Below are 27,087 nucleotides of genomic sequence, written 5' to 3'. Positions count from 1 at the left end.
TTTGACATTTTGGGAAACACTGATGTAGAGCACTGTTTCCCAAATGGTGGGTCGGGACCCATTTGTGGGTCGCTGACACATTTTTATGGGTCCCTTTGTTTTTAGTTTTCAGTTTTGTTATTCATTATTTGTATATAAAAAAATAACAAAAAAAACATACCCCAAAAAATGCAAAAAATTCCATGGATGAAAAACATTAATTTCAATGAAGAACTAAAAGAAAATTCGAAGAAATTACATAAATTAGAAAACAAATGTTTAAGAAGTAGTAGTGAAAACAGCCGATCTACAAGCTCACAACGCAGCGCGAAGTGATGCGTTGTGAGCTTGTAGATCTGCTATTTTCACACGTTGTGGTCCCGGGCAAATGTCTCGACCTGAAAAGTCTGGGGACCACTGATGTAGAGGGTATTACACTACATGTAGTACACTACATGCTGTACTGTTGTTCTTTAAGATTAAATACAAAAACAAACTTTTAAAAGTACACAGACCTGCCTGTGCATGCTTGTTTTAGCTGCACACCGGCACATAACGTGCGTACATGCGAGAATGAGTGCTCGCGTCGCGTATCGGTCAAACACCATTCACATCGTCCGTTTCAGACGGGGGACTATTAACCGATTTAGTGCCATTCCCGAGATATCTCGCGAAATGTACTCGAGTATCTGTAGTGCCATTCCCGAGATATCTCGCGAAAAGTAATATATTACTGTAACATTACCGAGAAGAATGGCCGGAGGTCCGGAGACGAAATCCGTCGCTGATTTCGCATCATCACGGCTCCACGAGCACAAAATAGTCCCATCCATAACATTGAGGTGGACGGGGGATCTCATCTTTAATGTCCATTATCTCAAAACTACACTTTAGAAGCTAGGATGGAGGCAGATGCTCGCTTATGTTATACATGTATAAAAGCTCCCGGTCCGCCATTACACAACTCCACGTGGACAAGGATTGGTTCCGGCGCAGGACCCGATGACGTCAGACCGGAAGTGATTGCGCTGTGGACTTCTGGCCTTCAAAATAAGATAACGGTGGTGATGCCAGCCTGAAGGTGGCATCGTGGACTTTATAATCCGTTAATTTCAGGGGCACTAAATGAGTTAACATATCAAAGATTAAAATAACGTCAGATTGTTAACAGCGCAAATTAACATAGGAATCAGACTGGATGCGGTCGATCAGTCAGTCTTTACTCTCCTCTCCTCCTCCTCCTCCTCCGAGCCCCCACTGGCTGGCTGTAAGCTGCTGAGTCTGTAAACCGCTACACTTCCTCAAACTGGTTCAAGGCTTGAACGGGTCCCTGATTTGCTTGTCTCGTTAGACCCAGATCCTAGATCATCCGACGTTTATTGATTTCATTGGCCTGGTACTGCCTGATTTCGAAGAAACTTTAGGTTCATTACACAACTAGGGCTGTCACAATTATTACATAATCGTCTAATCGTGATTATTTGACATTATCGCAATTATTTTGTCATAATCGTCATAATCGTGAATGTTGAAAAATTTCCGAAATAGTGGATGCGACGCGTTGTGAGCTTGTAGATCGGCTATTTCCACTATCAAAGTTATTTTTTAAGTAGTAAGTTGTCAAATATGTCAGTAATTTCTTTGTATATTTAGGTTATGTGTCATATCTACCATGTACAACTTCAAAACCTAAAAGCCAAACAGAAATGTAATTATCAACGACAAAAACACAATTAAATCGTTAATCGCCAATTATTTGAGTGACAATTAATCGTCATGTAAAATGTCATATCGTGACAGCCCTATTAACACTGAAGAAATCATGAAAATATATTTCATGAACAAAAACTCCCGCACTCTGCTCTTGCTCAGCTGCTCATCTTTATTTTAGTTGACAGACGTTTCGGTCCCCTGACCTTCTTCAAATGTGTCTTACAGCCATTGTGCACCCCTCTCATATATATACACTCCCCTTCCTGTTCACAGGTGTGAGACAATCTCACTCCTCTCGAGGAGTGATTCTCAGTGATTGTCTCTCACCTGTGTGTGGTCGATGACAACCCTATACACACACATACAATTAGGTCTATATTTTCATTATTTACAAAAAGTTTCAAAACTGTACATTTCAGAAATGTGAACATCGGCTTTACAGCTTTCATAAAACATTCCAAACTGTGCAGTATAATCAACAAGTGTCTCTGTGTATCTTGGATGCACCATCTATAAACATATTCTCCATAATCTTCAATAATCCCACATTTCTTTACAGCATTACATGCCATGGAATCTCATCATTCAGTCCTTTAGGGGTTAGTGTTTGTAAGGTGTAAATCCAATAAACTTCTCTTTTGTTGAGGATGTCCTCTATATTCCCCCCTCTCTCTGGTAGAGTCACTTTTTCAATCCCCTGGAACTTGAATGATGAGATATCATGCTTGAAGTCATTGAAATGTACTGCTACTGGATAGTTTCTATCATTTCTCCTTATGGTACTTTTGTGTTCGCTCATTCTTTGTTTTAACTGGCGTGATGTTTTACCAACATAGACTAGCCCGCATGGGCATTTGATCAGATATATGACATGAGTAGTAGTACAAGTGATGACATCATTGATAGAATATTTTCTCCCCGTATGGGGATGAGAAAAATGGTTACCCTTGACCATATTGTTACATTGGGCACATCCTCTACACTTGTAGCAGCCATTCGGGAGAGGTTTCAACAAAGTCTGTGTACTTTTTTTGTCTGATTTTATATTGGCATGTACAAGGCTATCTCTAAGGTTGCGACCTCTTCTATACACTATCAGAGGTGGATCTTTCAGATCTGCTGATATGGCTGGATCTGATGATAGTATGTGCCAATGTTTTTTAATAATAGGTCCCAATGTATAACTGTTGGGGGTGTAAGTTGTACTGAACATAGTTGAATATTTCTTTTTGTTTGGAATCTTATTTTGTAACAATTCATTTCTTGATTTTTGCAGGGCCATTTGATAAGCTTCTTCCACACAATCTTCTGGATAACCTCGTTCTAGAAATCTTTGTTTCATGTCTAGTGATTTCTCGATATAATCTTCTGTAGTGTGACAGATACGCCTCAGTCTAAAGAATTGACTTCTTGGTAAACCCCGCTTGAGGGGTGTGGGATGATAGCTATTGGCCAGTAGCAGGGTGTTTCGATCTGTATCTTTCCTATACAGGGTGGTACATAGTGTACCTGATTTCTTCTCAACCCACATATCAAGAAAGTGTACTCTATCTCTAGCATATTCTATTGTAAATCTCAAATTGGGGTCTTTCCCATTGAGAAGTGTTAAAAACTCATTCAGTTCATTTGTGTCCCCTTCAAAAAGACAGAAAATGTCATCTATATATCGGTACCATTTACTAATTTTGTCAAGGAATGGATTCTCTGTGGGATTATAAACAAACTTTTCTTCAAAGAGACCAACATATAAATTGGCATAGCTTGGAGCTACCGTACTACCCATTGAACACCCATTAATCTGGAGGTAATAGTCTTCTTCAAATTTGAAGTAATTCTTTCTTAATACAAATTCTGCCAGCTGTGAAATGAATTCATTTGGCGGCATGTCATTTGTTAGGCGATATTTATTAAGATAGTGTGCTAAAGATGCTAACCCCCCCTGGTGGGGGATAGAGGTGTACAAACTTTCAACATCAAGGGTCAACAGTAGACAGTCACCACTCACATTGTTTATCTCTGAGATCTTATTCATGAAATCTATTGAATCTCTAATGTAAGAGGGTAGTGACTGTACATATGGTTTTATGAAATGATCTACAAAGTTGGAGAGTGGTTCTAATAATGAACCAATACCAGCTACCACTGGTCTGCCTGGATAGTTATTCTGTTGTGTTTTAGGTTTGTGAACTTTAGGCAAGGTGTATAAAACTGGGCGTATAGGATGGCTACATTTCAGGTACTCCAATTCTTTCTTTGAAATTACTTTATTCTGATGGGCAGTCTCCAGATACACACAAATCTCCTTTTGAAAACCTGGGGTAGGATCACCACTCAGTTTTCTATAGAATTTCTCATTTCCAATTTGTCTCAAAATCTCTTCCTTATATTTTTCATAGTCTTGTACTACAATAGCCCCACCCTTGTCTGATGGTTTGATTACAATAGTAGAATCTTTTACCAAATCATCTAGTGCTTTCTCTTCTTCACTGGACATATTTCTTGGTGGGTGGAGCTGTTTTTTCCCATATTTGGACATTGCTTCTTGCTCCACCAGTCTGCAATAGGTATTTACAGAGGCATTGTTCACAAATGGACTAAAGGTGCTCTTAGGTTTAAAAGGTGTAGCATTACTAGTTTCATGAACAGAAGGTTGATCTTGGTCTATTGACTTACTTGAATAAATCTGTTTCAGTTTAATTTTACGAAAAAACTTAAACAAGTCAACTCTTGCATCAAATTGTCTATCCACCGGAGTGGGGACAAAAGAAAGACCTTTTGACAGAACAGAGATGTGTGTATCAGTCAGTTGTTTTCTGCATAGACTGATTACCGCATTCTTTGGCTCAGGCTGTAGTACCGTGTCATGGGTCTGTGGCCACCTCTTCTTGTTGGATCGTTTTCCCCGTCTGCAGCGTTTCTTCTGTTTTGAGGGTTTCCCTATTAACACAACAGCAGACCAAGAGAAGCAGTCCGCTCAGAGCGGGTGGGCTGGAGCCAGGCAAGGGCAATATGATCTGTGCTAAACGACACGCTTTGTGATCCCACGGAGACTGCGTGGAACCCCAGCGGAGGCGGAAGCCAGGGAAAGATGTCAGGGGTGCGTGATTATGGATCCAACTGGGAAAGATGGATGGAAACGGCAAAGAGCGCTCGTTTTCAGTTATTGTCCACGACATTGCAAGCGGCGCGAAGGCCAGCGGACCTTGGTCCTGCTCTTCGCCCCCGAGCGCCGCAGGCGCGAGTGGGGCGTTACGAAGCCGTGGGGAGTTACGAAGCCGTGGTGAATGCAATCGTTATATTTATGCCCAGGCCGTAAGGCCTGGGCAAGCGCACGATAAACGCCATGATAATTGGGTTTTGGTGCACCTCGCGCGGTCCAAGTGACTACAATGGAGCGCTCCCTACGTCCGGTTCAGCCAATCACAAGCTTCAAAAATGAGTCCGGGGCGTGGTTATCCATCTTTCCCAGTTGGATCCATAATCACGCGTCAGGGGTGTCGCACCAAATTCTGGGCCCTGCATGGGTACAAGGATTCACTGCATGAATGTTCTTCATAGGGGGAAGGGGTTTAACCCATTTAGACTGGGAATGCTTTATTACGCATTATTTTGTGCTTTGAACTATAAGCTTGTAAAAATCGCGAAAATGTGTGTAAGTCTTTGAATATTTCTAAATCCTTCTAAGGTTCTTTGAAAAACCTATGTTTCCCATCCCAAAATATTTAGTTCCAGGGACCCCCCCCCCAGAAGCAGAATTTTAGTTACACATGTTCGCTTAAAAAATACATATATTCAAAGATTTGCACACATTTTCCCGACTTTTCAAAAATAGCAGATCTACAAGCTCGCAGCGCGGCACTTGGTGCCGTGCTGTGAGCTTGTATATCTGCTATTTTTCAATAGCGAAATAATTACGGCCCCTCCACCTTGGGCCCTAGTAACTCAGTCCCACTCCCAAGGGCAAAAGAATACATCAAATTAAACAATGTATTGATGATGGATCATCATACCATCATCAATACATGTCATTGTCATTGTTCTCTATGACTTCGGCCTTAAAGGAGTAGTTCACCCCCAAAATGACTTTTTTTCTATTGATTAGTTACGCCATGGAGACTAGAGTTCAATAATATTTTTAGTTTTTTGTCACATTCCTAAGACAAAAATGTGATAACAATAAATTTACCCCCATTGATTCCGGATGGGGACCCGTTTCGAAACGGGTCCCCATCCGGAATCAATGGGGGTAAATTTACTCGAATCAAATTTTTGTCTTAGGAATGTGACAAAAACCAAAAAATATTATTGAACTCTAGTCTCCATGGCGTGACTAATCAATAGAAAAAAATCATTTTGGGGATGAACTACTCCTTTAATGTCCTCCATTAAATCCACTGCCAGAGTAAATAAATAAAAGGTCCCAGCCTGTCAACATTTCTTTTTTTCTTACCTTTTTAAAGATGGGGTGCCGTGATTTCTTCCCCCCCGTACAACATGATCACCAGGTATTATGATTATACTTGCAGGAAGATTTTTTTCCACACCCACCTGCTTATTAAGTATGCCTGGTTGTCAGGTGGGTGGTGACCCAACTGAAGTTAGCCACACCCACACAGCTGCAGCTGAATGATAAAAATGGGAGAGGATGATATTCTGGTGTCATTATATCAGTGTATTTCAACTGGGTCTTTTGACTCAGAGGCTTTCATCTTTCAAGAAGTAACCAAAAATACACAGGGAAGAAATATTTGCATGTTATAACCACACCTGGGGGTCTATTAGAGTAATTTTAACTCCATAGACACATACAAAACAGAAAAGGTACAAAACTATGGCACCTCCACTTTTAACCTAGAACTTTTTCAATTCATGGATTTATTTTTTTAAGTGTGGTTGCCTGAAGGGAAACACACTATTGCTAACAGCTTGCGATTACGGAGTCCGCGAGCTCACACAGTTTCGTAGGAACAATATTTCTAGTTTCATATGATAGTACAGGAAAAGGGGACATGAGAAGATGGATGGATGGATGGATGGATGGATGGATGGATAGATATTCCATTAGATATTCTATATAATTACGTCATCATGCAATGACATCACAACATTGACATCACAACCAATTTACTAGTCCTTTAAAAGTAAACCTCCAATAAACACAATATCATTCAAACAACTATTCCAACTAATTAGGCTGTACATTAACACCTTATCATTTAAATTATTTGCACTGTTTCATGGTGGTACTGATGTGTGAGATGTTTCACTGGACGATACATCTGAAAGGAGGACCTAAGGATCTCTACCATGCAGCTGTGGTAGTCGGACACAAGTTGTACTCATTTGGAGGATACAACTACCTGAACAACAGGGATCAGATTGAAGTCCACATCTTCAACACATTGTCTTTGCGTTGGAACAAGTTGCCCCCAGTGACAAATGGAAAAGGACAAAGTCCCACTGAGGTTTCCTCCGGGCGCTATGGCCACACAGCTGTACTGGTAGAAGAAGTTATCTACATCTGGGGAGGGTATCCTTACTGCAATGCACTTTATGCCTTTTGTGTCGATGCCCACAGCTGGTTCAGACCCAATATTGCTGGGAATATTCCAGAAGCAAGGAGCCACCACTCAGCCTGTGTCCTGGAGAAGGTCATGTATGTGTATGGAGGATTCACCCAGCTGACTGGATTCACTAATGACATGTACAAGTTGGAAACCAGCACAATGGTCTGGTCATTAATTATCACCAGTGGGATTCCACCACCTGCTTCAGACTGTCACTCTGCCACCGTCATCGGAACAAAGATGTTTGTATTTGGGGGCTTGGGGGACCAGAGCTACGTCTACAACAAGGTCACAGTGTTTAACACAGAGACCAAATGCTGGCTGAGCATGCCTTCTGCAGAAGTAGAACGTTCAGATCATTCAGCCTTTGCCTACAATGGAGAGCTGTACATATTTGGTGGCGGCTGGAACAGATACCGGGTCTTCAATGATCTGTGGAAATTCAGTCCAGAGACCTTTTCCTGGAAGCAGGTTGAGCCCAAGGGGAAAGACCCCTGTAGGATGTATGGGATGTGCTGTTGCATGGTGGGAGATTGTATTATCATCCATAGAGGAAGCAAAGGAAACAACCTCACTTCTGGTGACCTGTACATCCTAGACTTAAATCCTAGCCTGAAGACGTTATGCAAGCTAGCAGTCATCCAGCATGGTCTGGAGCAGTCTGAACTCCCACATGACATCAGGTGGGAACTGGCAATCATGACGACCAACAGCAACAGAAAACAAGACACCACGTGCACACGCACACACACATCACAGTGAAGCCAGAGCGTGATATCAGAGCAGCAAACCCATTCTGTTACAGGGGTTCCCCTGACATCACAGTGACATCAGAGCATTATGTCAGAGCGGCAAACCCATAGACCGTAAACATGTGTACACGTCTACACGTCCAGACAGATGGACATGGACAAGCTGTGATAGGGCTAGATCGCGCCACAGTGATGTGGACATCAGGGATGTGTAGAGATTCTGTTAGTGTGACATCACAGTGAAGCCAGAGCGTGATGTCAGAGCGGCAAACCCATTCTGTTAGAGTGGTTCACCTGACATCACGGACTAGCTGTGACATTTCTCATAGTAAACTGTGACCTTCGCAATAAATACATACATACATACATACATACAACATATGTACGTACGTACGTTAGAGTTCTCAACGGGCCTGGAAATTAAGGGCAGGCCCGAGACCCTACCCGGCCCGACTAGTTAGCATACATTTTAGGCCCTACCCGAAAACGTCGGGTCGGGTTTGGAAAGAATTTAGTAGTAAAATAATGAAAAATATATATTTTCTTTTTTCAAGCAAATTTCAAGTCGCAGGCTATGGGATTGAAGCTGCAGGCACCTGTGTTGCGTCGTGCACTCAAAATGTTCCTGGTATGAATAAAGTAAACATTGTTTATTTGATTGGCAAATAGCCCAAAGTACACAGTTCACAGAGAGGACTGGGTATGTTGATCTACAGTGATTGGTTTAGGAAAAATCAAATCCCCCCTCTCCCCCCGGAAATGGCTTAGAGTGGAGGCAAATGTGATAATCAGGCTACCTCAGACAACCTTTCTTGAAAACGGTCCATGGTACTTTGCTGGCAGATTGCGTAAATAGAACAATACCGATCACGAGCGCATAAGTCAAGTGTCTGACCAATTCGTCAGCGGAGGTGTTCGGCTAATGTCTCTGCAATGACGTAGTTTTGTTTGTCATTGACCTGCCGAAGCTGAGAAAAAGTTCTACTTCATTAGTGTGGTTGCCCTAACAGGGCATTTTTCTAGTTTGGAGTATGCTGCAGCACAGAGATGGAGCAATGGCTCAGGGGATAGAGTCGCCGGTAGAGCGGCCAGATGGCAACCGCGAGGTTCCCAGTTCGATCCCCCAGAGTTAGTGTTGAAGTGTCCTTGAGCAAGACTCTGAACCCCTAATTGCTCCCGATGAGCAGGTCGGTCGGTGCCTTGCATTGGTTTCCTCCGCCATCGGTGTATGAACGTGTGCGTGAATGGGTGAATGTAATGCATCTATGTAAAGCGCTTTGGATAAAAAGCGCTATATAAATGCACCATTTTACCATTTACCAGGGCTCAGTGAAGTAAAGGGAGAGTAATAAGGCTGGGCGATATTAGGAAAACCTTTGTTATTCGATTATGTTATTGAATACCTCAATATCGATATTACTCATTAGTCAAAACAATTGCATTATGTGTTTTTTAAAGTTTTTATGCTTTAGGTCCACTGCCTGCCTAACCCAGATAATGAATAGCATATCCATGCATGCACACTTCACGGTACACATAGAATAAAAAAATTAAATGCCTTATTTCCATTTTCCAACTATGGTTTTATTGAAATAACCAAACCTGGTTACAGATTGACTGCTTTTTAGCATGTACGTAGCACATGCATAGTGTGTCTGTTAATTAATTTGACACATACACCAATACCTCATTCCAAGCTGTCTTCGTCGATATATATACCTTGCATTTTGATACCTTGATATCGATATTTTTTCTATATATTGTCTAGCCTTAGAGATAAACTAGTCCCTTATAGGAATCGTAACCGTTAAGGAATCGGACCATTAAGAGGGAATCATTAGAGAACTGGAGTTGTTAAAAATCCTAAAAGGATCCCAATCCTATAGACACCTGGATGAGACTAGTGTCACGCCACGTATAGTACACTACTTTGCACCCCAATAATACTACGACAAGTTTCACAGCAGCGAATGCGAGTGATACTAGTCTGACTGTGGCTGGCTGGTGGGTGCACTCAGTGTAAGTCACGGTTGACTTATGCTCGGAGGCATGGGCATATTCCGCTATACCAGCTGTCTGTCATGGCTTTGTGCTCCCTAGCAGGGCAGGGTGCCCGAGTCACGTTGACGTCGACTCTCAACTCTGTCGGCGGGCAGGCAGTGGAATACAAATTCCATTTAACGAGAACAAGGGGGTCTATTTTCCAATGCTGGAATTAATTTAGTCCAATGCACTTTGCCTGACAGAGAGAGCATAATTAGATTGGATTTGTATTCAAATCAAAGCAAGTGTCCGTCTGATGTGGCGGTGGAGGCCAACGTGGCAGGAGGTACAAGCCCTGGGCTGTGTGTCTGTGTGTGTGTCTGTGTGTCTGTGTGTGTGTGTGTATGTGTGGGTGTGGGTATGCGGGCGCACGTGCTTCCCTCAATATTTTATTTGCGTGCGTGCACAATCGCCCACGCGCGAGTGGTCGCCTTGTGCAGTGCACGTCTGTAGGTGCGCACACGTAACTTTGTCACTAAACCTCAATTCTACATTGCTTCAAAGCGCGAGCGAGCCGTTGCCGGAAATCTGGCACGCGGCTCCCCTTCTGCCTCGTCTGTTGTGTGCGTCTGTCGGCTAATGTTTTATGCATCCGCGTTCACTCTCCGCCATGCCTTTGTTCCCTCCGCAGCGGGGGTGGACCGAACGCGGTGGGGTCAGTGGACGAGCGGAAAGTGGGTGAGGGAGGAAGAGTGATGACTCTTCGTCCAGACATCGCCTATAATCTGCTGCACACGCTGTTCTTTGGCCTGCTAGCCTTCAGCACCATGAGGTGAGCTCCCAATGCACACACGCACACACACACACACACACTAGGGATGGGACGATACGCGATATTATCGTTTATCGTGATAAATAACACTCACGATAATCGTATCGTGGAGATTTAATTTAGCGTGATATCGTCCTCCGTCTTGCACTGGGATCAATTCACCTTTTATTTGATGAGCTGCATATCCGGTACCACTTAAACCCTCTATAATTGGTAAAAGGTACTTATAATATACATTCTCGATACAGTCTTTTTTTGGCAAATGATCCACCCCAGGATAATGGATTTTGATTATCGCGCTAATATTGTAAAACAGGATTTCTTTCGTCACAATAATCTTGATATGAAATGTTCATATCGTCCCATCCCTAATACACACACGCACACAGCCACACACACACACACACACACACACACACACACACACACACACACACACACTTGGCTTGCACATACTTGTTTATTTGGTGTACATTGTTTCCTAATGTGCAGCTTTCAGTTATTAAATTGAATAGAATGTTGTTATCTTGAGGGGAACAAAATCATTTATTCACATGCACACGCACACACACGCACGCACGCACGCACACACACACACACACACACACACACACACACACATGCACACGCACACACACAAACACCTACGCTTGAGCATACATTACATTTCGGCCAGCTTTGCCACTCGACAGCGTGATTTGTTTTCTGCCTGTCACCTGAATTCCAAGTGAAATCTGAAGTTGCCAAGTGGATGCATGGTGAATGGTCCACGGCCCCTCTACGGGCCCTCAACACCAAGAGCTCTCCTTCAGTCCCTCAGCCACTCAGCAAGCACTGGCAGCGCTCCGTAGCCTAGGGACGCCACTCAGGGAGTATATTGTTTGTTAGTGAGTGTTGGTTGTGGACGCTCGCCAAATGACCACTGGAAGCCTCGAGTGCACGCCGCCTTAAATCCCAGTTTAACCCGTGTAGACCGGGAGCGCATCTGTGTCACTTTAGATTTTAAACACTTTATATCCGTTATTTCAGGGGTCTTCAACAGGGGGTCCGCGACCCCTAGGGGGTCCGCAGAGGTACTGCAGAATTATTGCTTAAAAAAAAAAAAAAAAAAAAATTTTTTTCCACATTTATGTTAAAAAATAAATCATGATTCTATCCATTTTGAATAGCTTGAATACATGATTACTATGCAATTGACAGATTGTTGATATTATTGACATTGGTTCTCAGTTAATAAGTAGTATGTTTAGAAATGGTAGTGGTACGGCCCACCCTGCTCGCTGTAACTTGTACATGTTTAAAATAAAAAAGCCCCGACCCCCCCACCCTACGAGGTGGTAGGGGTTCCCTGCTCCATCTCCCCATCAGTTTGGGGGTCCCGGCCTGAAAACGTTGAAGACCCCTGCGTTATTTTATACTTTGAAAAAAAAAGAATCTTTGAATATATTGACCCGATTCTATAAATGTCTTCTGAATCCTTCTAAGGTTTGTAAAAAAAAAAAAAAAACGTATGTTTCTATGATCAGTGGTTCTCAAACTTTTTTTTAAACCCCCAGAATTATTTGTATTTGGCCCGCAGACCCCCGTCTCAAAATAATATGTTGTTCCACGGACTCCCCAGAAACAGAGATTTGAGTAACAAAAGTTTGCTGTGGAAAAATATATATGTTCAAAGATTTGCACACATTTTCATGATTTCTCTGTGCCGCGCTATGAGCTTGTATATCTGCTATTTTTGAATAGCTAAACTATGAGATAATGGTTGAAGTGGTTCAAATCGAGAGCGACACAGCGTTCCCGGTCTTAAGGCGTTAACCGCAAAGCAAACACCCCGCAAAGAAGCTCCTGAGCCCTGATGGTAAGTGGCGACTTGATTGAGCACGGACCGGCCTATTGTGTGCTTTGAGATTAGATCCCCAACGCTCTTTCTCTCCCTCGCACGCACACAGGGGCATCACAAGGGGGCTTAATACTTTATCTATTGAAAAATATCAGATCTACAAGCTCGAGCTTGTAGATCTGATATTTTTGAAAAGTCGTGAAAATGCGTGCAAATCTTTGAATTTATGTATTTTTTAAGCGAACATTTGAAACATAAATTTTGCTTCTGGGGGGTCCCTGGAACTACATATTTTGAGATGGGTGTCCGTGGCCAAATACATATCATTTTGGGGGTCCTTCACATGAAAAAGTTTGAGCACCACTGACATAGAAACATAGGTTTTTCGAAAAAATCTTAGAAGGATTTGCAATATTCAAAGATGATTTTTCTAAAATAGCAGATCTACAAGCTCGCAGCGCGGCACTCGGTGCCGCGCTGTGAGCTTGTATATCTGCTATTTTTCAACAGTTGAAGCACTAAATAACGCGTAATAATGCGTTCCCAGTCTAAATGGGTTAAACCCCCTTCCCCTTATGAAGAACATTCATGGGGGGCCCGCAGTGAATCCTCGTACCCAGGGCCCAGAATTTGGTGTGACACCCCTGCACGCACCTGCTCAGGCTCGCGCCAAAAGAAAAAAAAAATCCCCACAAACTTTTGCAGCCGCCATGGCTGCCAGCTTCACATTATGCTTCTTTTATATTCAGGCATAAAAAGAAACGACTGCATTCACAAAAGTAAGTTTGATTGCTTTTAACCCTGCAAGACCCAAATTAATTTCGACTGGCCAAATTTTTTTTTTTTAAATCAGATGCTGTCGTAGGAGTCCTAATCACAGGAAAATGTAATGTTAAAAAATTAATAATGTTTTTGTAAGGTTTTATAGCCATAAATCATAAATCATGCTCTAATTTGCATTTTGGGGATATTTTTCACAATAATAACATATGTACATGTTCTAGACATTCTAATGATCACGAAAAAATACATTACAGGCATTTTACTTATGTTTTAGTGAGGAATAGCTTCAGTTAAAAAGTTGTTCGTCCAGACGCTGGAATTTCAACTTCTCTGGGAGGTGTGAATGTCAGCCCCTGTGGGGGGTATTTGTATGCAAATATCATGGCCAATGGCATTGTAATACTAAACAGTAGGATTTAATAGTGATGTTAATGTGAAAAAAGAACAGGAAAACTAACTATAACATTTTTTTTAAAATGATTTAAAAAATGTTGCCAAAAAGCAACGCTGGGCCTTGCAGGGTTAATGCACGCCGGCATCGGTTCGGCTTCTCCGTAGCACTTTCAGCACTTTCTCTAAAAACGCTGATTGTGTCCGAACGGCCAAATATGCCAAGAGGCATTAATTTCTGTCAGAATTCCCCTATGCATTAAAACGCATTCACATTCGTTTCTGTGTGAAGCTTTACTTTTGTTCGCCGTGCGCGCACAGCCGCGCACTCAGGTGCTGCTTTTCTCTAAATGTCTTTAGGGAGACTCAGCCCTCTTCATCTCTCTTACTAATCTTCGCTCTCTCTTCCCCGCTGTCTAGTCTGTCTCTCTCTTTCTCTTTCCTATCACTCTGTTCCATCACTTTTGCTTTTGCTCACCTTTTTCCCCGTTGTCTTCATTTTGCTGATTATTCTAATCTCTCTTTAATCTCCTTCCTCATTGGACTCGTTCCAGACTCAGGACGGGGTCTTTGATCTCACTTCCTCAGCCGAGTGAAGTTTTAACAACAATTTAACCATTCTTCCCTTAAACTCTCAAATACCTGGAACGCGCCCGAGTCGCGTTAGATTTGAACCACTTTAACTATTAGTTTATGCTTTAACTATTGAAAAATAGCAGATATACAAGCTCACAGCGCGGCACCGAGTGCCGCGCTGCGAGCTTGTAGATCTGCTATTTTTTTTTTAAATCGTGAAAATGTGTGCAAGTCTTTGAATATCTTTGACCCGATCTTTGACCCGACTTCTAAATCCTTCCTCTAAATCAGCTGTTCTCAAACTTTTTTCATGTCAAGGACCCCCAAAATCTCATTTTTTCGGCCGCAGACCCCCATCTCAAAATATGTTGTTCCAGGGACCCCCCCAGAAGCAGAGATTTGAGTTACAAAAGTCTGCTTTGAAAAATATATATTGAAAACTTTGCACACATTTTCAAGATTTTTCAAAAATAGCAGTGCGCTGTCAGCTTGTATATCTGCTATTTTTCAATAGTTAAAGCATTCAATAATTGTAGGCCAAAATGGGTTAAACTGTCAGATCTCTCTCTCGCACGAACGCATACACATACACACACGCACGCACGCACACACACGCACACATTCTCTCTTTTTTAATCTCTCTCTGTCTCGCTGCCTTCCTCAGCACCTAACACAGTCAGTGTATTATTGTATTGGCTTTTAGCTGTAGGAAATGGAAAAGCCAAATCATCAGCTATATATACACACACGTCTCTCTCACACACACACACACACACACACACACACACACACACACACACACACACACACACACACACACAGACACACACACATACAGCGGTGTGTTCTACCCCGTTACGCTATATACGTAGTATGACGTGCAGTTCTTTTTTGAAAAAAATGTGTAAACCTAGAACACACCACCACTGTACACATACACAGTATATATTACATACATGACATACAATCCTCCCACTTTTCCCAATCCATTCCTATCAAGCTACGGATTGAATTTCTGCTAGTTTAACTCTCCTCTCACTTTACCAAACACCCGCTCTTAATGCCCAACATTGATTTCCCTTGCAGGTGGGATAATAAAATGAAGTTCAACGATGAGACGTGATCTTCTGTGCCTCTCTCTCTCTCTCTCTCTCTCTCTCTCTCTCTCTCTCTCTCATCTCTCATGCATGTTATAGCTTACTTAGGCCTAGAATTATTGAATGCTTTAGCTATTGAAAAATAGCAGATATACAAGCTCACTGCTGATCTGCTATATCTGATCTGCTATATCTGCTATTTTTGGAAAAGTCGTAAAAATGTGTGCAAATCTTTGAATATATGTATTTTTTAAGTGAACGTTTGTAACTCAATTTTTGCTTCTGGGGGGTCCCTGGAACTAGATATTTTGAGATGGGGGTCCGTGGCCAAATACATATCATTTTGGGGGTCCTTCACACAAAAAGGTTTGAGAACCACTGACATAGTAGTCTCTCAAGAACGGCTTTGACGACGGCTGGCCAGATTGCTGACATAGAAACACAGGTTTTTCAAAAAACCTTAGAAGGATTCAAAAGACACTTATAGAATCGGGTCAAAATTCTAATTTCAAAAATAGCAGATCTATATATATCTGCTATTTTTCAATAGTTAGAGCATAAAATAATGATACACAATAATGGGTACACGTTCTGAATGGGTTAAGATGAGTGTGTGGTTGTCAAAGTGGGTCAGGTGAAGCTGAACTCATGGCCAGAGGGACTGGAAGTAATAGCTCACCTCGGAACAGAGTTCACTTAATATGGAATCAGGTCTGGAAGACTTTGTTGGGATGTTGTGGTTTAATTTATGTACCGTAGCATTGATCCAGACTAGAGCCACTATTATGTTGGTCACGTTGAAAAACGTCAACTAACAGAATTTAAATAATACTAATGGGTTCACACGTGTGATACCGGAAAGCTCTGCTACTGTTTTAATAAAATAGAATGTTTTAATAGAATAGCTTGCCAATAAAGGATTCATTGAAGGTGTCTCTCTGTCTGTCTGTCTGTCTGTCTGTCTGTCTGTCTGTCTGTCTCTCTCTCTCTCTCTCTCTCTCTCTCTCTCTCTCTCTCTCTCTCTCTCTCTCTCTCTCTGACCACCAGAATGAAGTACATCTGGACGGGTCATATGTGTGCGGTAGCAGCGTACGGCGTCTGTGGCCCTGACCTGTGGACTCTGCTATTCAACACGCTCCGCTGCCACAACAAAACCATGGTACCACCACCACCACCACACAACTTGATTAGGGATGGCATTTATGGCTCTTTGAAGTGAGCTGGATCTATGGGATCCGTTCCTTTCAAAGAGCCACTCAAAATACTGGATCATTTTAGTGACTAGTTACTTTGTAGATTTTGATTATTATAATTACCGGTACAAATCACCTCAACCCAAGCTCAACTTCAAATTATTTTTCTACATTTAAAAAAATATTGTGAAATGGGACATTCCGCTATTGGTACTTTAAGTACATTTTGATACCAATAATTGTGTAACTTTTACTCAAGTACATTTTGATTGCGAACTTCTACTTGCAGTATTGATACTTTTACTTAAGTAAAGAATGTACAGCTCCTTACTGCAAACCGGATCCCATCGTTCATTTCAAAGAGCCGGTCAATCGACTCGATTCGTTCGCAATCGACTCGATTCGTTCGCGAACATCCCACCTCTAACCTTGATGAAGCCCTACACGAGCGAGACGTCGTTGTTTGGTTAAAAGAATGAAGAAAAGACGGGAGAGCAACCTATCGCGTGCGGGACGCTGCCTTTTTCTTCATTTGACCGCCACTACGCCATTAAAACTCCAATGTACAGCAGCCATGTTGGAGAGAAGTTGGGTCTCTTCTCACTTCCTTCATAGGTGTTACCAATGATACTAATGAAGGCTCTGTTCCATTTCATGTGGCACAGTGGTTCTCAAATCTTTTATTTCAAGGACCCCCATAACTCGGAGAGTGTACAACTGGAACCAAATGCACCCTTACTGGTCCATTTGGTTCTATTTGTACACTCTCATAGTTACACACATTTTAAGGGGTCATTTGGAACACACTTTGAGGCCCACTGGTGTTCCAGTGAGCCAACGTGCACAATATCAGCACCCTGACTCTGTTTGACCAGAATGGAACAGAGCCTTCATTAGTATCATTGTTAAAGGGGCACTCCACCACTTTTCAACCTATGTTCATATAATTGGTCCTCACTCAAAAATAGCTTTTTTTTTTTTTTCCTCAGAGGAGGGCTGTGGGCAGGTCAGAAACCCATCGTCTTGTGACATCATCGATTGCCAATCCAGCTTATAGAAACTGCAGGCTTTCTATTCCTGAAAAGTTGCAATTTTAAAGTGGAAGCCAATTTTTTTTTTTTTTTGGAAAATGATGATGTCACAAGACGATGGATTCTGAACTTCCCACAGCTCTCCTAGGAGACTTGGACTGAGTAGAAAAAAATTGTGATATTTTATCATGAACATTAGTGAGGACCTATTATATGAAGACAGGTTGAAAAGTGGTGAACTACTCCTTTAAGTTGGTAACACCTGTGAGAAGTGAGAAGAGACCCAGCCTCTCTCCAAAATGGCTGCTGTGCATATAGGCTATTGGTGTGCTTGTTGTTTTTGTTGAATTTATTCGACCAATGTTTGCTTCAGGACCGTTTTAACTGATTTAACTCTAGCTTTAATCCCTTAATTTCTTTTGTTAAATGTTGTCCCGTAATGACCCGCACACCCCATTCTGCCATCGATCCACGCGTCTGCCATTTAATGCACTCTGCTCCTGGCTGAGACTGATAGATCTCATCGTTTGAACCCCCACACACACTCAACTTTTCACTCTCAACTTGACTTATAGCGCCGCAGACCACTAGGTGTCACTGTGGTTCCAACTTGAAGACATGGCATCACAGGAGAGCAAAGTAGCTCCAATTATTCTGCTCTCTTCCGTCCATGAGTCTGCCTGTTCTGTCTCAGTCTGTCTGTCTGTCCGTCTGTCTGTCTGTCTGTCTGTCTGTCCGTTCCGCTCCCTGTCTCCTGCCCCGTCTTTTCCCATTCCATGATCGTAGTCCTTTTATCTCATTATCTGTTTCCGCTCTCTCTCCAATTTCCCAGATAAGGCTCGTCAGATACACAGTTCCACTGGTGATGATTGGTTGTCTGTATTATAAGGTATGCTGGTTATTATGTTCGTCTTTGCATTGTGTGTGTGTGTGTGTGTGTGTGCGTGCGTGCGTGCGTGCGTGCGTGTCACTACAGAAGTTTGTGCTATACTGTGAAAAAGAAAAAAAAAAAACGATGCGAGGACTTGCAGTCATTAAAATATACTGTAGTCAATGAGGAAGATGTGATCGTGGGATGAGACAAACAGATGGAGATGAAAATGATCATATTCTTTCACGTTATTTTTATTTCACGGTTTGATGGGTTCGAATGGCTTATCAAAAGCAACGGGTTATTTTGACTGTGGCTAATTAGAGGCCCGCTAAGATTTAGTTTGGATTGATGTTGTGCTTTACGTTCTGTGGGAACAATTCTTCCTTTTACTGTGTCTGTGCCTCCTCCGCGTCTGTTCAGAAAAAGCTAAGGTATGGCAACATGACTGGCAAGAGGCATGATACATTTATTTTAAGAAGTACATTTTATTTTCCCCCCCGTTTCTATGGTTGTTCAAGTGCAGCTAAACTTGGCATGTTAGTAAACGTGCCACAATTAACAATAATGCATTGCACCTGTGCAGCTGACCTGCGGAACCTGGGAATATGCAATTTTTTTCAAGATGGGGAGAATAAAAGTGTGGATAATATATACCTTGTTAAAGTGACCATTTTGTTAAATTTTGCATTTGTAGTTATTTTACAGTAATTTAACAACATAATAACCAGCACAGATAGACAAAGAGACATTCATGGATTTATATTTAAAAGTAACTTTTATTTTCCCCTCTGGACCCAGGGTATGGCAGCTGCATACCCCTGCCATACCCAATTGACGCCCCTGCCTCCTTTTCTATCTCGCTGTCCTTTCCATATCTCCTTTTGTCTATTAATATCTCCTCTTTCTCCATATATCTCATTCCCTCTCTCCATATCTCTCCTTCTCTCTCCCGACATCTCCTTCCCTCCCTTGACATCTCCTCATATCTATCTGGATGTCTCCTCTCTCGCTATAGTTCTGGCCCAGGTTGATGGAGGAGGTGTCGGAGCTCAGAGAGTTCTACGATCCTGACACCGTGGAGTTGATGACCTGGATCAGGTACATGTGCATGACGCGTGCATACAGTACACACGGTACATGCATGCAGAACATACGTTCATATACAGTACATACTACATACTTGCATACACTCTCTCCAACCGACCCAGCACACGCCTCAAACTCGGTGTCAGGCACGTGCACACATAGATATCACAAGGGGCTTGAGCCCCTGCCCTTTTATCCATCTGTAAAAAGTGCCTTCTCAAGACAATGAATGCAGTTTTTACTAAGGTGAAAGAAACGCAAATGCCCCCTTTCCATGCCATGCCTGAAGGCAGCATTCAAGAGAATTGCCTTGTCCAAACTCTCCTGAACTTTAATGCAGCATCTTATGTTGAAAGAATTGCCCTCTCTGTGTAGAAGTCAAGCATTGAAAATAGCCGACCTCCAAGCTCACAACGCGTCACAGCGCGACGCGTTGTGAGCTCGGAGGTCTGCTATTTTCAATATTTTCACCAAAAGGCCCTTTTAGAAATGTCAGCCCCTGCCTCTCTAACATTCTCTGCACGTCCCTGCTCAGTGTTATGTTTACATTACAATTTTACACCACAAGTATAAAGGAGTGGGTGAAGTTCTTTTGTGCAATGTTTCCACGGCAAAGAATGAAAATAACAAGAACATTTGCATTTTAAGGTATACTGGGTGAATATTCATACGGAGCAGTGTAACAGGGCTCAGCGCCGGTTCAGGAACCCAAATGTCCAGGCTGTGGATGCCGTACTTTAGTCTGTTTGTTGCCTGCCTGACAGTAGAAGTGTGAACAGACCGCCTCCAACACTGCCGCTAACACACAACACACGTCGAACCCAACAGAAAGCTTGTTTCCAAGGATCGAGTTTGCCTTTTCTTAATGCCCCTGATCCCTGTTGTGTGTGTGTGTGTGTGTGTGTGTGTGTGTGTGTGTGTGTGTGTGTGTGTGTGTGTGTGTGTGTGTGTGTGTGTGTGTACGCGCACGCGCGTGCATGCAGAGTTATGGGGTCCTTGACGCGCGCGTGTGTGTATCTGCGGCAGATTGCGGGGGCTGACGAGCGACGAGAGCCGATAGGCCGCCATGAATAAGACATGGGGGTGGTGCCGAGGACCCAGCTGTTGGCAGCGCTGTAGCCCACCTCAGAGCCTCTGTGCCCAGGCTTCTTCATCAGACCATCAGCCTGATGGGAATCTGCTGCGAAGCAATGATTTGCCTTGGCTCCTCAATGCGGGGCGCTTCATGCGCGTTTTCATACACGCTGTATCTGTGTGCGGCCGTCAGACGCCGGCTATCGCATTGGATTTGTGATGAATTAGGGCATCAGGAAGAGCACATCTATACTGATTTGCAAGTCATTTTCAAAACGTAAACCATCGTGAAATGTAAATGTTCACTAGCGGCGCTGTCATGCATATTGCATTACGCATGTTTGCCCGCATGTGCGTTTGTCTGTACAAAAGATGTTGGATAATGTGCTAATCAGGCCTGCGTGGGGGAACGTATGTGTCATACGTGCGCGTGGTCCCGAGCCCGTGCGGCGCGCTGCGTGCCTACATGTCCCGCCTATCTCGCCGCTCCGCCTGAAAGAAACAGAGCTCATAGTAGTCCATGGGCCAGACGAGATGTCGGTATCAAAAAGGTGGCAAAGGTTATCATGCATTTTATAAAAGCTCTATATCAGTAGATTATATTTTGGTATGATAACCCTTTCTTAGACCCAGCTAAATTGGTGTTATCAGCCGCTAGAGTTGGTGTCCCATTAACATTACATTACAGGAAAAAAGGTAAAACAATTAATCTGCTTTTAGTAGCATAAGAGGGGTCAAACTAGGGGGTTTTCATGATGCCGAATCCATTGCAAGCATCTGTTTTGCACAAAAAACATTCCTTGGGCTATAAATGGCCTCAGAAGATGATGCATGTATGGGTGTGCATTCATGTTAGTCGGAGGCCTTAAGGTTTTATTTCTCATGCTAATCAGTCTAAAAGCGCCAAATTTTGCACAGATGTAGCCCAGGGTATGCTCTAATGATTTAGCTAGGGCGCCCGAGTCGGTGACCTTCGGGCTCCAGAAAACATCCACAAAACTCTGAAAAGTGATGACTCATCACTTTTCATCACTAAACCATTGTTTTTCTGGAGCTGTGGCGACCCCGAAGGTCACCGACTCGGGCACCCAAGCTAAATCATTAGAGCATGCCCTGGGCTACATCTGTGCAAAATTTGGCGCTTTTAGACTGATTAGCACGAGAAATAAAACCCTAAGGCCTCTGACTAACATGAATGCACACCCATACATGCATTGTCTTCTGAGGCCATTTATAGCCCAAGGAATGTTTTTTGTGCAAAACAAATGCTTGCAATGGATTCGGCATCATGACAAACCCCTAGTTTGACCCCTCTTATGCTACTAAAAGCAGATTATTTTTTTGATTTTTCCCCTGTAATGTAAAGTTAATGGGGCACCAACTCTAGCGGCTGATAACACCAATTTAGCTGGGTCTAAGAAAGGGTTATCATACCAAAATATAATCTACTGATATAGAGCTTTTATAAAATGCATGATAACCTTTGCCACCTTTTTGATACCGACATCTCGTCTGGCCCATGGACTATAGAGACGGAGAGAGAGAGAGAGAGAGACGGAGGGAGGGGAGTCAATTTTTGTGCGTAGTCGTGCGTTCCTCCGTGCGTGTGCGTGCGCGCGTTCTCAGTTTGCAAAGAGATGACATGGGTTACTTTCCCTCTGGGTTTAATCCCATTAGGCTCTGAGGATTAGGGCCCGCCTAGAGTTACCTTGGCGAGGGCTGAGCGTGGGGCGGAGCGCTAAGCTTCTTGCTGCCGCACTAATTACATTCCTGATGAAAGCATTAAGCCGTTTAGAACGGGAATTATTTTAGACTTTAGCTATTGAAAAATAGCAGATATACAAGAGCTTGTAGATCTGCTATTTTTTGAAAAATTCAGAAAAATCGTAAAAGAAAATATGGTAAAACAAATATTTGAATATATTTATTTTTAGAGCGAACATTTGTAACTCAAATTTTGTTTCCGGTGGTCCCTGGAACTAAATATTTTGAGATGGCGGTCCGGTGCCAAATACATATAATTTTGGGGGTCCTTGACATGAAAAAGTTTGAGAACCACTGACATAGAAACATAGGTTTTTCAAAAAACCTTAGAAGGATTTAGACGACACTTACAGAATCGGGTCAAAATTTTCAAAGACTTGCTGCACTCGTGCCGCGCTGTGAGCTTGTATATCTGCTATTTTTCAATAGTTAAACCATACAATAATGCGTAATAATGCATTCCTGGTCTAGATGGTTTAAGCAGGGGGATCGTGTTACTCCGACTCCTCACCCAGAAGAGGTACTTTTGTTTCATACGAAGGAATCATGGGACATTTCTTGAAAATGACACTTTAATGAGGAACAGAGAATATGCTTGTGTTTACAGAATATATTTCTGGTTTCTTTTACATCTCCAAAAGCTTCTTTTAGTGCTCACTTTGAAGTGCCTGAAGCCTTTAAAACTGTTTTGTGACATAAACAGCAACTCTCCCCGCTGTCCTCCATGATCCTTGACCTTAAAGGAGTAGTTCACCCCCAAAATGACTTTTTTTCTATTGATTAGTCACGCCATGGAGAGTAGAGTTCAATAATATTTTTTGGTTTTTGTGACATTCCTAAGACAAAAATTTGATTTGAGTAAATTTACCCCCATTGATTCCGGATGGTGACCCGTTTCGAAACGGGTCACCATCCGAAATGAATGGGGGTAAATTTATTGTTATCACATTTTTGTCTTAGGAATGTGACAAAAAACTAAAAATATTATTGAACTCTACTCTCCATGGCATGAGTAATCAATAGAAAAAAAGTCATTTTGGGGGTGAACTACTCCTTTAAGGCGTGGAAAATATGAAGGCCTTAAGGTTAATATGATAATGAGTATGCGTTCTTAAACCTACAGTAAGTTGACAATTCATCCTAGGAAGCGGCGGTATGGCTGTAGGCTGATACTAGGTTCTAAATGGGAATTCAATAAATCAATATCAGTCTTCAGTGGTTACACTCCCTCTGTCGCTGAGTTATAGTTTTGAGTGTGCAATTTTTAAAGTTGCATCGGTAGTTCTGTCTAGGCTGCAATGTACTCTCTCTCTCTCTTTCTCTCTCTCTCTCTGTCTCTCTCTCCACCCCCTCCCAATTTCCTCTCTCCCTTTCTCATCTCTGTCTTGCTTTGTCTTCTGGTCTGTGATTCATGTGTTTCTTTCTTTCATCCAGCCCTACACACACACACACACACACACACACACGCACGCACGCGCACACACGCACGCACACACGCGCAAACACTCCCAGTGCGTCTTTCTGAAGCTCAGCCATCAACCCAGATATTTCTTATCATTGGAACGTTGTCTAAAGCATGCAATTAATTTCCCCTGCTTTGTTCTCAATCTATTGTTGTGTTCTTGATGCTTAGTCATGCAGAATAAATCCAAAAATGTTTGTGTGTTTCTTTTAACAATTAAGACAACTGAATGTTTGTTTGAATATTAAGCTTTCATCCAAGACCTGTTTTTGTCCTGCCATCCCGCATTGTCAACATTTTCATAGTTGGCACGCGATCGCACACGCTTGCACACACACGCTCGTTCGCACGCGCATGCACATACACAAACACACACACCCCTACACACGCGCGCACACACACACGCACACACACACCTACACTTGTCAGCCTGCATTTTATAATTTCTTAAATTGCATAAATCGGCTGCATTCGCGTGTGTGTGTGTGTGTGTGTGTGTGTGTGTGTGCGCGTGTGTAGGGGTGTGTGTGTGTGTTGTGTGCATTCTCCAGAGGTATGTCAGTGAAGACGGATCCTGTACGTTTTATGTCCTCGTGTGAACTAAACCCAGTAGCAATGCAAAGCCTCAGGATTACCGTTTCCCACGTTTATTGTTATACTCTTCCCTGCTCTGTTCATTTGTCCAGGGGCTGCCACTATCAGCCTACTGCTGGTGGCTCTGTGGCTACGGAGCTACTGGCCATGTGTTAGCATCTGGAACAATGCTAGGGTCAGGCCTGCAAGCTTTGTTGTCACACCGTTTGTCATAGACATGTCTTGAATGGAGGGAAGCTCACATCCGATGATGGGTTGTGCTGTCCGCATAGCTGCAGCGATTTGCACTTGAGGGCTATGCGGACAGCCCGACATCGGTTGCTCGAGAGTTGATCGATGACTGTGGATGTTTATGACCCATCTATTCCGTTATCTATATATGTAACGCCTGGGATTCGAACCCGGGTCTCCCAGGAAGTCCAACATCTTAACCACTATACCAAAATGACATACCTATGGACCAAGGGAGATATTAGACTTTTGAGGCCATCGGGCTGAGGTGGTGAGTCGCCCTGCTACATATGGGACGTACAGATCCCTTTTGACACTCTCTGGGCCCGATTTTGAGGATCAACGCCTGGCGCTAATTAAGTCTTAACTCGCGCTGTGGAGGTGTCCAGTGCAAGGTTGATATGTAGTCTACGCTAAAATGTGCCTAGCGACAAGTGCAACACCGGCGCTAGGCACTAAACGGCCCTGAATTTTCCATGGGTGTGTTTTGGGTGTTCCATTAAGTGTCGGCTGCCATCACATTTTGAACAGGTTGCGTCCACGGCAGCCCATAGACCAGGGGTCTTCAACGTTTTCAGGCCAAGGACCCCTTAGTTGAGAGAGAGATGAAGCAGGGACCCCCACAACCTTAGATTCCATATAGTTTCATTTTTTGACAGCACAATCATCTGTGTATTTTAGATTCATGTCAATTTGTGTTTTCAGATATTTAACCACTTGAACCGTCTTGAATACTTGAATACTTAATAAACTTGACCTTTCCCTCATACATCAAAGCTCTTTGAAAATAGCCGATCTACAAGCTCAGCGCGAGGCGTTGTGAGCTTGTAGATCTGCTATTTTTGGCTAAAGTTCTCAGAATATGGACGCTAGGGAGTAGTAAAAAAGGAGAAAAAAGTTTCTATCACACAAAGATTTTGGTAGTAACTCTGAGGACCGCTAGGGGTCCCGGACCCCCTGTTGAAGACCCCTGCCATAGACCATAAAAATGAACGTACAGCCCATATACTCTACAGGTGGTAAATGAAGCCTATATGCCATGGCAAGCCTGCACTCTGACATCTTTCTACATCCTGTCCTAAAATGAGAATGAAACCAACATTCTATTGGTTGGTAGTTGGTACAGAGCAGGGGGTGGTTCAATAAATGCTATTGGTTGGGAGCTTGTCAATCAAGCTATCCATGCCCCCAGCATACCTGACTTTATCATACATTTTAAAATACATGGGACCATAATTTAACCAAACGCATATCATGGTGATTGAAAGAAGACTTTAAACTAGCGACTGGAATAAAGTATTTATGATAATGGTTATTAATAAGGTAATAAAAATAATCAAGTGTAAAAGATCAGGAAAACCCATCCACTGGAATAGAGAGTCATATTCTAACACCAGCACTGGGGAAACAGAGAAACTAACGGCTGTTCATATGAACTCTCTCAACTCAACTTACACGCAGGATCCTTGCCCCTTGTGGTAGGCGTAGGCGGGTGCATTCCTTAAAACACACTGGGTGCTCATGATTAAACAATGATTGAATCACTCAGAGGCTCAGAGTAAAAGGCATCCAATGTGTTAATGGTGGAGATCAGAAGACTCGCAGGAAGTTTTTTCTACAGCAGCGATGCACATAAAGCTTAAAGTCTAGCAGCTTGATAATGAGATATAATGGAGACGTGTGTGTGTGGGGGGGAGACAAAATATCTCTGCTCACCAAGCAGCACATTGATGGAAATGGAAGGTATCCATAAGTTGACTTGCTGCTGCCAAATAAACCGTCGTAGCCTAACGTGATATCTTTACTGATCAGTTTAATGTGCACATGCTCATTGCTCGTTGGCAGGTTATTTGAGACAGGTGCTTCTATCTCCCTGTCTCTCTCTGCACCCCGCGCGATAAGGTCTGACACGTATATTCATGGCCCGTGAATGACTGTGAATGAAATCATATTTGATACACTGAATTAACTACAACACTTGGCTGATTGTGATTACAGAGAACATAGAATTATAGCAATCGGTCCGGAATTGCGTGCTTTATGGATGAATGAATGTTAACTGAACAATGTGGGGCGGTTAGGAGTGAACGCAGAACACAGCCATAATCATTGTCTTTGATTAGCCTAACTGGTGATACAAACATCATTTACACAAGGAATTAACAGTCACACTTTTGCGGATTGTGTAAAATTTGAATCACAGGTATTAGTTTAGATGTGAGGAAGACGTGTTCATCATGCGCATCCATGCGCTCTCTCTCTCTCT

The 27,087-nt window shown here is 42.8% G+C and overlaps 1 protein-coding gene across 1 annotated transcript in view; it reads left to right on the top strand.

The window, feature by feature from the left end:
* Positions 1-27,087, top strand: part of dpy19l3 (dpy-19 like C-mannosyltransferase 3) — a gene marked incomplete at its 5' end in the record, with an annotated part of 81,194 nt that overhangs the window by 26,976 nt on the left and 27,131 nt on the right. The window contains 4 exons of the mRNA XM_080729199.1: positions 10,686-10,826; positions 16,560-16,671; positions 18,569-18,625; positions 19,626-19,708. Of these exons, the coding sequence (XP_080585325.1) occupies positions 10,686-10,826; positions 16,560-16,671; positions 18,569-18,625; positions 19,626-19,708 (393 nt within the window). The remainder of the gene's footprint in view (positions 1-10,685; positions 10,827-16,559; positions 16,672-18,568; positions 18,626-19,625; positions 19,709-27,087) is intronic.

This window comes from Nannobrachium achirus (assembly GCF_963921795.1).
Source record: "Nannobrachium achirus genome assembly, chromosome: 7".
NCBI classification, from domain to species: domain Eukaryota; kingdom Metazoa; phylum Chordata; class Actinopteri; order Myctophiformes; family Myctophidae; genus Nannobrachium; species Nannobrachium achirus.
Note: the sequence above shows the minus strand (reverse complement) of the source record. Positions and strands in the feature narration are given on the sequence as shown.